Here is a 12,681-nt window from a genome sequence, read left to right as displayed (position 1 = left end):
TTTCAGTGCCCTGAATCTGAATTAAAACTGCAGCTTGCCTTAGAGCTTCCTAATCCTGATGTGCATCCATATCTAAAGTTCCTGAGCCCTCCATAAGTGTGTAGAATAATATATATTATTATAGAGCTTTAAACAAATGTTTGTTTAGTTCCCATTTCAAACATGCTCGTAGCTCTAAGCTTCATATTCTAATGAAATCAGGCCATTTAAACACTGTGAATTTCGTACTTTGGTTTTAACCAAACTAGGGTGGCAGCTTTACTTGCATTTTCTTGACCAGAGCAGAAAACATTTAAAAATCTAGGAGTTGTTAAAAGATATTTTAACAAACTGAGTTTGATTTTTCTGTTTTGTAACAGAATGACAAATTAAGTGTGTATGTAGGGATTTGTTGTAGAACTCTTTAAAGACTTCCAGTGGTTTTGTAAGTTCTATAGTATCTGACCAGAAGAGAGGACTCAATTTTACTGTCATGGGAGCAAGTTGCATAGAAGGTATGACTTTTTTACTACCAGAATTACTCAGAATGACTGTTGTGCTGAACTGTGATGTCAGTTCCCACAGCTTGGTGAAAGCACCTTTATCAGCAAGCCTTCCTGAAGTTGCTGTGTTGTCATTCTTTTTTTGCACTTGCTTTTGTGAGTGTATGCACAAGTGTGGAGAACTGAAGCTTTTAGTTTTGTCTGCTAAGATGTTTCTACTATTTTCCCAGTCAATTGGGTTAATAATAATGGGAGAATTTGACAGTCCTTTGGGAAGGACTGACAGGAAGATATTAAGGGAGTTAAATGTTCTTTATTGCCTTTGAGAAATGTAGCCAGTGTTTCTTACTGTAAAATGGGTAAGAGTTCACCTTTCATGTAGCTCAGCTAATAGTTTTTGAAGATCCCTGGGATGATGGATAATAAGATTATTGTGTTAGTGGTTTAAAGTGAAGGAGGCAGGTGAGAAGCTGTGTAAAGCATGTATTTGGAAAATAACCTCACTGTGCTCTCTTGCTTTTTGCCGAAGCTATGCCCAGTATCCATTGCAAAAGTTGTTAGCAGGGTGAAACTTACGCACTTTCAGGGTCCAAGTGAAGCACTAGAAGTTGAAAGGTGCTGCTTATGCTCACCTCTCCTTCACAGAGCTTTGGAGATAAGGTCTAGCTCCATTTTCTGTGACTGCATTTTTCTGGGATTTTATAAAAGCAAAGAAGCTAAATTTAGGTCATTTTAAAAAGTTACTTCACACTGTCTGGTTAAGATTCTGTGCTGGTTTTGGTGCATAAAGGAAAATTCACATATCACAAACCAGATGTGTAAGCAGTATTGTGCTTTTTCTATTTTCTAGAAAGGAGATATTATAGATATCATCTGTAAAACCCCCATGGGCATATGGACAGGCATGCTGAACAACAAAGTAGGAAACTTCAAGTTCATTTATGTGGATATTATTTTGGAAGAAGAAGCTGCACCCAAAAAGATAAAGGCTCACAGAGGAAGCAAAAGGACCAAGCCTAAAACGTTGCAAGAACTCCTGGAATGTGTCCATCTGCAGGTCAGCAAACATTTCCCTGTTGTGTTTGAAATCTTTAATTTCTTTACACTCGGGTTTCGATGTAATTTACAGGCAGTTTTAGAATGGCAGGTTTCAGCAGTTTTGAAGTCAACAACGCAAATAAGTTTCATGTCTGTTTCTTATCTGATGTCAGTGGTTTATATAACTGCATTTTACCACAAGATTTGGTTAGGCCAAAAGGCTCTATGCAGAGAGGTACAGTGATGACTTGTCAAGTAACTTGCCTGTAATTGTGTGCCTTGGGGCAGGAGGTGTGTGAGTATGTGGAAATCTCAGGACTGCAGTGTGACCCAAGTGCCAACATTCAGAATTTAGATTTCTAATTTTGTATGATCTTTGGGAGCAGTATTCTTTTTGCCCTATGCTCATGTTGTGCCTCTCTCCCTCTCTGAATCACTAACTCCTGACTGAGTTTAAAATCATAGTTAGGTCATGAATTACATGTAATATTTTCATTAGCTGTTACTGCTTTTTGTGCTGATGCAAGTACTCCTAATCCTGGAATAGATACAGAGTTTCATATTGTGTTGACATACAGCTGAAGGGGGACCATGTGTGACTCAGCATGGCTGAGGGCTCCCTCAGCTTCTTACACTCACATTTTTATCTGAGGGCTCTTTCTGCACCCTACATCAGAGGCTTTCCTGGACCCAGTATGGAAGGCACTCTATTGGGTTACCCGTGAAAGTGCAGAAGGTCAGTAGATCAAACCATTTTTGACAGATCTCTATCCTGACCCAATCTGCTGCCATGGTCTGGCAGGCAACTCAGCCACAGGTGCTGGGATGGCTGAGATGACCCCAAGTTATCTCCACCTCTCTCATTCGCAGTCTAGTTTTGTACAAAAGGCAGGTTCATCAGACTGAAAAGTGTAGCCCATTCAACTTGATGAAAAAGTAAAGGAGAAATTGTTCCTATTCATCTACTAAAAAATACTGATTGTTTACATGAGAGATTTGCAAATTTCTCTTCGTAGGAATATGCCTCAACACTCTTGCTAAATGGCTATGAAACTCTAGAGGACTTAAAGGATCTACAGGAGAGCCACCTGATTGAATTGAATATTTCAAACCCAGAAGACAGGACAAGATTGTTATCAGCAATTGAAAATCTACAGGACCATGACAGTAAGTATTTAAACTCTGACAATCATGTGAACATTTTAACTGGGAAAAAAAAAAAAATAGTGGTCCCCACATTGATCTGTTTAATGATTTTTCTCTTAAATATGAAACATTGAGTTTGGTTGTTTCTTTATTTGTCCAGACGGCTAACTGTACATCTCTTCTAGACACATACATGATTACTATACTTGTAACACATGCATGATTTAAGATGTCCTGCTGATACATCCTAAACTAGACATTGACAGCAACTATTGCTTGAGAGCAACCCTTTTTAGGACTGTAAAACCAACCCCCAGAGCATTTAAATGACTTGCCAAAAGTCACAAGGTCTGTGCAAGAGCAGAAAATTAAATTTCCCAAACTCTGGGCTAGTACTTAAAAATATATATATAATAATGATAATGATAATAATAATAATAACAAACAGTCAATTAAGTACTAAAAAAATAGAGCTACAAAGAGAGTTACAACAAGAATTTAGGTCAAGTTCCGAGAAACTTCAGCTAAGCAACTGCTTAATTAGAGAGGAAAAAAAAAAAAAAAAAAAAAAGATGTTTTCTTCTCCACTAATATTTGTGCAAATTCACCCCTATCCTGAGCAGTTACTTCATCAGATGTGCATTCTCAATTGAGAAGCATCTGAAAGAGAATAAAAGGATACCTGGGAGAAGAGGTATCCCTGTCTTCCTATGTTTATATCAGGTCTTGTCAGCTGTCCAGTTTTTCTCTCCTCAGCATAGGTAGCTCTCCATTTGTCACTCCAGCACATGTACATACATATGCACATACCTGCAGGCTCACATATATCCTAATCTTTCTGTACATTAATTCTGTACATGGGTTTCTAAGAATGTCTCATCCATTCAACATTCCCTGCAGATGTTCTCTAATCTACCCTTTGGTTTCCTTGTATTTCACTCTACTTTTGGGTATTTCTGAAACCCATTTCAATGTACAGTGTTTCCTGTTCTCTTAATCAGCATCCACAGAAATGTAAGTTTCTTGCAAACACATTGGAGAAACATTTAAAAGGTTTTATTTGCCCAGCAGGATCAGTACTTATTTCTTATAAGTACTTTTTGAGAAGAGGGGCTAGAAAAGGACTCTTGCAGTGCTGTCTATATAGAGGTAGTGATTGAAAGAATAAATCTGGGACAAAAAAGGTGACATTTTCCAAGAATTGTGTTGCATGCATCCAGCTAGAAATCATATGAAAATACATTCATTTCCTTAATTTTTCCATGCATTGAGCATATGTATCTTTGTGTGTACTTCCAAGTAATTAACCTTGCCACATGTTCTGCACCTTTTATTGCATATGTTTTTCTATATCAATATTTAACAAGAAAAAAAAACATTAATGAAAAATGATAGATTGTAGTTTTACAGAGTTCTGCATCAGGGTGAAAAACAAAAACAAAACATAATGTTTTTTATCATGCTATGCAAGTGTCAAACTATTCTGGGGCAGTGAGGATATGGTTTACTATTTATACTTCTTGTATAGCAAAAAAGCGTTGCAAGAAGACACTTAATATTTTTAAAAGATGACAACAGGGTTCTCCTTTTCTGAAGATGTGTTAATAACTTTATGTTCTACATAAACCTGTGCAAGAAGCAAATCTGAGAAGGACATGTCCCATACACTGAATATTAGAAAATTCACCTTAATTACCTAAATAGGGTTCTTCCTTGTTAGCATCATGGGATTAAGTCACTTATCTCCAGGTAAAACGGTAACCCTGATTATGTCTGTAAGGCAGTTTAACACTTTAAATTCTTATAATGGTTCTGGATAAAATAACATTAAATCTTACAAAGTGGCCCATGCTTCAGAATCAGTGATAACACTGTGGTTTTTGATCAAGAGATTAAATGAATATTTGTTTCACATTCACTTGAGATAGGTATAAGCAATCTTTAGAGTATTCAAGTTCAATAAAATAATTTTCCCAGAAATTATGAATACTCACAGGGACCAAAATTAAGACATCTTTAGATGCCATCCCAATTATAAGCATTCATTTCAGTCTGGGTGTCATAAGACTCCTGTATACTTTAAGGTAAAACACAAATAAATAAGGTCTTGGTTATATAAATAAGCATACTCTCTTGAATAAGGAATGAATCAAATCCTTCCCTCATCTGGTTGTCAAAGTCTGATGGTGCTTATCACATGACCAGTACTGACAGAAAAAAATTAACAACCTGCTCTGGAAAGGATGATATTAAAGACTAAAATTGATAGAAGTCATCTGTTAAATAGCTATAATGAAAGATGGGGAGTCAAGTTTGGGCATAAGCTCAGCATGTGTCTGACCTTGTCCAAATCATTTGACCTCTTCGTGATTCTGTCAACCCAATTGGAAAACTGGGTTGAAAGAGCTGAGTGCTATTGTGAAAGTGAATTCTGCATCTGAACTGAACTTTCCTAGGTCAATATTTTTTTTTTCCTAAATGAGCATGACTGAGTCCAGCATAAATGATTTCTTAATTAAAATTGATTTTCTGCATTGCTTAGAAGTGAGCAGCATAATTACCCACAGTTACAAGGTAATCTGTTTACTGGCCAAAAGTAAATCTAGATAGAAGTTCAGTATTCTACCAGGTAAAAAGTTCATTCTCTTTATAAGCTTTGTGAGAGAAAATAATAATAATAAACCCATAGATCATATTTACTATTCTAATCCCATCTTTCTCACAGAGATTGGAATGGTTTCATGTCTTTGCATTAGATCCATGCTTCCACAAAGCATGTGTTTGATTAATGAATGGAGTCTCATCCATGAAGATATGCTTCAGAGCTGAAATGCAAGGGTTTCTGAGTGTTTGGATAATACCATTATCTGAATACTATAGTCTAACACTATTCATAAAAGCCAAGTATCCTGGAATGTAACCTCATTTTACTTGATTCTACTATAAATGTAATGATAAAACATGATTTTATATTTCTTTAATGCAATACCTGATATTCCTAAATGTCCAGATGTTTTAGAGGGCTTTTCATTTCTTCTTCTTTTTTTTTCTTTTTTTTTTTCTTTTTTTTTTCTTTTTTTTTTTCTTTTTTTTTTTTCCTGACATCTATTTTACATTATACTAGGTGGTTTCTTCATGCCACATACCTGAGACTATATAATTCATGTTGCAGAATAAACAAACAGATATTGAGTTTTGTAACAAAAGGACTTACAGCAATTGTTTCCACATTATACTCTTAAAACCACCCAAAATGAAGGATTTTTGGCAGCAAGGATATTTTCATCTTACATTTGATTTAGACCTCAATGAATTTAAGAGTAAAGATTTTACACATCTCACATCAGGAAATAAAAACTGTGTTTTATTTAAGAAATGCTACCAAATAGTGTTTTATTTTGTTTTTTAACATTTTTTCCTTCATGGTACTGTGCGATATTCTTTCTACCTTTCCTGTGTGTCAAGGCCCAAATTCACCATCTTCAAGTGCTTCATGTAGCAATACTATTCTAAAACTGCAAGGTCTTTGAAGCACCTCATGGCCTTCTCCACCCCCCACAAATATCTTTTTATATTTACTCTAAGTTGATCAGACCTATATATTTGGGGAAAAAACATGATTGGTCTGGGGAAAAAAAAAAAAAAAAAAAAAAAAAAAAAAAAAAAAAAAAAAAAAAAGGACCTTTTTCATAAAGTATTTCTTAATAGCTTTTCATTCTTCTCCCAGATGGCTTCTAGACAGGAGATGGATGTCTGTGCTTTTGTAGGATGCCATTTTTAAAGTGAAGCAGTTGCTGAATGGTTAATGAATAAAGTAATAAAATAAGTTTGCAACTTCTTTCTTGACTGCTTCCCAGGACACACATTTCTGGATGTGTGAAATAGGCTTGATTCTGTTCTCACTTAGATGATGGAAGTCAAGAGGTTCATTCCTGAAGTCCAGTAGGTTGTATTAGTCTGAAACTATTTAGAGTGAAAGAATTAGACTTCTTTGAATATGTGCCTAATGTTCATGTATAGGGAAAAAAAAAGGGGGGGTTGAAACATATGTGCAATCTTGGGGATAATTATCTTACCCTTATCTCCCCAAATCCACTTCCTTAGAATGTTCTTTGTATCTAAGTGCCAGATCATACTCTAAATCCCACTGCCAGTATCACATAAGGTGTGTTTTTTATTTATTTTATTTGGACAGCAAAGTAGCTGATGATACAACTTTCAGTTCTTAGTTGTATTCCTTAAATGAAGACCTGGCATCAAGAGTTCTACTTACTGAAGAACTTACTAAAGGCATACTAAACTAATTTACAGCCTTACTAAAGGCTGTCTCTTTAAATCTGTGGAATTACACAATATCATGTAAAGGTCAAATAGTGCTGAAAGATGATCTCCCCTCCTTCACTGTGGTAGCTGCAACCCTTTGACCTGTATATAATATTTCCATATTCTGGGAAGCTCTCCCTTGCATGCATATTCGTACTTTTCACTTTTTCCAGACACCTCTGTTTGCTTCCTGGTTTTAGAGAAAAATAAGCTTACTTCTGTTTTCAGCATAAAGTCTTCTCTCATACCTGTTCAGCGTCTCTCCCACTTGTATTTTACTCTGAGTGCTGGAGAATCTTTGCCAGTGGGAAGAGAAGGCCCAATTGATGTCAATGCAACGTCTGCTATTGAAAGCAGAAGCTATGTCATTGACTCATCAAGTGCTATTTTTCACCTTATGTGTCTGTAAATATCCACTAAAGATTTACTCCTTTGATTCTCTGAAGTATAGCAGATATACAGACCCACTTTGGGACTTTCTTTTACAAGAAGTATCACTATTTACTGCTTTACAATGATCCTTTCTGAGTTTGGTGTGCTATGAGTTTTTGTTTCATCTTAACAGTGGTCTAACGGGTACAGGCACTCCAGGTTGACAGGCTGACCTCCTTCACATCTGGTTAGGAGGTCTAACAACAGTTTTGAAAACGCACGTCATTCTAGTTACTTGTTCAACTGTGCTGTACTGTGTCACCTTCCAGGAAAGTGCACAAGTGACTCAGCCTAAAGCATCATGCTCATAGCCCATTTCACCTTCTTGGCAAATCTCATGAAGGCAGACTTAAGGGCATGCTCATGAAGTACAGCTTGCTGCTGGGTTGAACTTTTTTTTTTTTTTCCTTTCCTAAGACAAAATCTAAGCTTCAACCACTCATCTGAACATAATGGCACTGGAGTCAGTGTGACCTCAATACATTCTTGAGTGCAATTGCCTTAAACCTAAGCTTAAAGTGCTTTCCTAATCAGGACTTTAAACTGATTAAAAAGAGGGGAAAAGCTGGTGAAAGAAAAAAAAAAATAAAATCTATCTCTGCATGTGTTATGCACATTTATGTCATTGAACAAAAAAACGTTCAGTTCCAAGATCTAAATCATGAGGAAGATACATATGCATCACACATCCATTATTGAGTCTAAAAGCCTAACATTTTTTTCAGTCATCTGCATATAACACTGCAGTCTAAAGTAGTATTAGAATATGTGTCAAAATGATCCATATTTTGGACCCTTCTGGCCATATCATAGACAACAGTGACTGAAAGCTATATATCTTATATGAAACTGCTTTGTTGTAGAAAAATAATAGAACTTCCATTTGTTGATAAGATAGTGGTTTCTGATGATTCTGCAACATTTAATGGCAGTTTAATTTTTATCAATTCATGTGTCCCATGTATTGTATCTTTCTTCTGATGTCCAAAAGATTAAGACGGTAAACTTACCTTTACTAATGGGGAAATTGAATATGCATTTGTTAGAAGAAGGAAGTAAGTAGAACTGGATGTGAAAACCAAAAGCTAAAAGAAATTTTAAAAAGCCCCCCCCCCCAAAAAAAAAGTAGTTGGTTTTTTTTTTAGAACATCTAAAGCTGTATGCTATGCTTATTTATAATACTCAATATCCTGTTTAAGTGGTTTAGTAGATACTGCAAAATATTTAAGTTGCTCAAAAAAAAAGAAAAACAACCAGATTGATTTCAGTATTTTCTTCCTAAATATGATTTTTATTTATTTTTTTCTGTTTTGAACAAAAAATAGAAAATATATTTTCACTTTCCCAAACACCTGAACATTATTGTTTTTCAGTTTTCAATGTAACAAAAAAAAAAAAATCTTCTAGTGAGGAGACAGAAGTTTTACATTTCTGTTTCCTAAATGTAAATTTGTTATTCTTCTAAAACTGATCTAAATTCAAATTAAAAAAAAATAAAAATAAAAATAAAAATAAAAACTCAGTTTCATGCTTGCTTGTGTCTCTGTCCCTGGAACACACAAGGGAAAGACACTGCTACAAAATAGTGTAAGATATGTTTTTCACATATGAACTTGCTTAAGCTACCACAACCATTAACAGAGTACTACTGTAATATTAAATGAAGCAGTTGCTTTTTTTTTTTTTTTAATCCACTAGTTACTTGGTCTTCTTTCCCACTGTAAAACAAGCAAAGTGGATAGAAATTCCTCTTTGACCTTGAAAATGTAAACAGGATTAACACTTTTCAGGTCACTGCTTGCCTGGGCAGCAGATGATGCCCCAGAAGCTGATGAAAGTCCCAGCGAGTGGCATTAGGGCTGGTCAGGGATTACAGCAGAGGGAAGGGGAGCCCTGTCTGCAGCCACTGAGGAGGTCTGCATGCAGCCACCAGCTGAGTTCTGTCAGCCCACAGCAACCAAGGGTCACCCGGGTCCTTTTGGCACCAGTGGGATGGGTGTGAGGAGCTAATGACACAGTTTAGACAGGGCTTTACTTGGGCATCTGCTGCTGTTTGGGCTAAACTACTTCTGTTGCTACTAATAGCAGCAGTAATACCTTCTCTGGTGTAATTCCTTTTGTAATTCCTTACTGACTTAAATCAGAAATCAATTGGACCCTACACGATCAAGTATTTTCCCTACAGATATAACATTTGACATAGCAAACTATGTTCTGTAAGGTGAGAGGAGATCAAACAGTTACAGATATCAATTAAATCCTCTGAAAGGTTCCCTCTGTCATGCAAAACAAAACAAACAAACAAACAAAAAAAGTGAAAATCTTTCTCATGTTGCAAAAGTTTGTAAGGTCTAATAGCTGAAACAAGTGTCTGTAGAAATTTTCCTTTTGGGAATTTTATAATCACATGCTGCTACCCTGGAACTAAACTAGATTTAGACTTCCAAGAAGGATGAAGTCTTTCATGAACTAGGACTTCCATACTGCCTGTATTTGTACTGAGACAACTTAAATCTGACCAAAGAGTCAAAGCAAACTATTTAACCATGGAGCAACAAGTCAGGTGAAATAAGGGAACTTTCTTTACAGAAGCAAAAAGGTACCATTTTTCAGAGGATTAAAATCTGAGGTAAAACCATTTATTCCTTTAAGATCTGTTTCTCACACTTTTGAAAGTAAACCACAGTTTGAAGTAAAAACACAGTTATTGGAGAGCAATAGGAAAAGAAAGAGAATGACAGAAAGAGATTTTAGATCTTAAACCTTGTTTTCTGGAGAAATTTACCATGAGTAAACATCATGTATTTTACAGCCAGAAAATATGTACATGAACTTTAACCACAAGATACATTAGATTCATGATATACAGGTATATCCTGTCTGCAACACACCAGCTTGTTGAGCTCAGTTGAGAGGTCTGCTGATACTCTTCCTGAGCTGCAGATTTTTGAGTTTGAATAGATTAGTCATGCAGCAAGCTAAACAAGGACACATTATTTGCAAGATTTTCTACTTCTACTTAGTTTTGAAATGGTGTTCAAAAAGCATATAGCAAGAACTAAGCATCTAAGCTTTCTCTGAGGCCTTTGTGTTTTGGAAAATATCCTTTTGGCCACCAAGCTAAGTTTAGGAAGTTTCCATCAGCCAGCTACTCCCACTGAAAAATCAAGTGCTTTAGGAAATCTGATTACCATATCTTCAGGCTGAGCACTTCTAAAGACCAGCCAATTATATCTTGCCATGCAATACACAGAGTAGGTGAAACGGTGGGAATTACATTCAAAAGACACAGCACCTGTCATTCATGTATTAGAAACAAGGGAATGCATGTGTGTGGGAGGGGAAAGGCTACTTTATTGTGGGCATGGTGACCATGCATGGTGACTGGTGCATTTGTGTACAGTCTGAAGGATGAGGCCAAAGTCTCAAGCATTCATCTCTGAGCAACATAGTACAGGATCAACGCCAACCTCAACAGCAACTTAGATGCTCATGTCATCATATTTTTAGTACTTTGATGCTGAAGTTTCTGATTCTGATAGACAGAAGATATTGATCAAGCCATGTTTATATTACCAACTCTTTTTCTACAATTTCTCAAGATCAGCCACATTTCTGTCTCAAACTCTTTCACGGGGTACTTACTTTGACATTTTTTTCTTATTTTGTTCTTTGTAGTTGAACAACAGCAGACAAGTGAGGGTGGTCAGGAGACACGGAGCTTAAGCCCTCAGCCCAGTTTTGACAAATCACAGTTAAATGACTGCCCAAGAGATTCCGGCTGTTACATCTCGTCAGAAAATTCAGATAATGGTAAAGAAGAAGTAGACACAGAAATGCTGTCTGACATGGTGCAGTCAATAACAATCACTGAGTCAAACTGATTCTGTTAAGCTGTATTTCTGCAGATGCTCAGAAAAAGCAAACAGATAAGTGAAGTTGATTTGCTGGTATGGTGGCACAGAAGCAGAACACAAAATACTCTCAACACTGAAAATCTACTTCTGTCTGATGTATAATGCTCTAGACTGCTACGTGTGGACACCTGAGAGCTAAATCTTAGCAGCTGATAATATCTCATGCTTTTCTTTTTAATGAATCCACAGACATTTCACTGAAAAAGTTTATACATATATATTTATATATATATTTGTACAGCAAATGCATTTTTTATAATAATAGATAATTGTTTCATTTAGTGATATATAACCTGGATGTTATTTTCTGGAACTGTCCCAAATGTAAATATTGTATATATTTATTTTTAAAAGATATGGATTAATCACACTGGCTCTTTTTTTCAGATTGTTTTGCTGAGATTTGTACAGAAAATGTTTGCATTGACATAACATAATAAAAAAAAAAAATGATACATTCACATTCTACTTCAAAAAGTACCAACCTCATTCTCATTAATATTAAAGCTATTTCAGGCCATTCTTCTCCAAAATGGTCTCTAAAATAGACTATTTATTACACTTTATCCTGGAGGTACAGAAGAACTGTAGTATGAGTCTGAATCAAGATTTTTGTGTTCATCATCTTTTAGAGAGCATAGCCATCTGAATTCTTACACACTGGCAATTTGTATATTGTTATTTCACAACTGTTCTCATTCTTTACAAGCAGTATAAAGAGAATGAAATATTGAAACAAACAAACAAAAAAATAATCTGCATCAATACTATGCTTTTATGAACGTCCTTTGTGAAGCTCTTGCCTTTTGTGTGTGGTGTAAAGTTTGTTAATTGAGTATTTGTTTGCGTACAGAACTCAGAAGCTAATATGCTTATTGTGCATTATTGTCTTTTATATGAGTTTTAACTGTCATTTCCCAGTATATTTTGCACTGGAATACACATTATATCTGCCTGTCTTCTTTTAGAGTACTTCCTTCAAAAATAAATAAATAAATAAAATCATATGTTTGAGCCCTTTATAAACTACTTGATTTTTAATGCTGTCATTACATTGCAAAGATGTCTTCATTCTAACACTAACACAGTAAATGGCAAATCAACTTAGTATTTTTATCATGCATACTCATCAGGGTATCAAATCAATACAGAAACTTCATGCTCACCAATTAGTCACACATTTTTCATAATTTAAGGCATTTTGCATTCATGTTAGTTTCCACAGACTGATGACAACTTAAATCATTTCCAGAAGAGATGAAACATGGAAAGTTCCACCCTCAAAATAGTATTTCTGAAGAAGTTGTAAACAAATGGAAAACTCTTCTCTCTCCCTGCGCACC

General features: G+C 35.6%; 1 protein-coding gene across 1 annotated transcript in view; it reads left to right on the top strand.

Annotated features, from left to right (window-relative positions):
• The window catches only part of SAMSN1 (SAM domain, SH3 domain and nuclear localization signals 1), a 35,377-nt gene extending 23,030 nt beyond the window's left edge, over positions 1–12,347 (top strand). Inside the window, exons 6-8 of the mRNA XM_082771547.1 lie at positions 1,333–1,539; positions 2,537–2,687; positions 11,100–12,347. Coding sequence (XP_082627673.1) covers positions 1,333–1,539; positions 2,537–2,687; positions 11,100–11,305 — 564 coding nt within the window. The 3' untranslated portion in view covers positions 11,306–12,347. The remainder of the gene's footprint in view (positions 1–1,332; positions 1,540–2,536; positions 2,688–11,099) is intronic.
• The last annotated feature ends 334 nt before the right edge of the window (positions 12,348–12,681 follow it).

The sequence above is a fragment of the Aythya marila genome, assembly GCF_965140915.1.
Source record: "Aythya marila genome assembly, chromosome: 1".
In the NCBI taxonomy this organism is placed as follows: Eukaryota; Metazoa; Chordata; class Aves; order Anseriformes; family Anatidae; genus Aythya; species Aythya marila.
The sequence above is the reverse complement of the archived record's forward strand: the minus strand, read 5'-3'. Positions and strand labels throughout refer to the sequence as shown.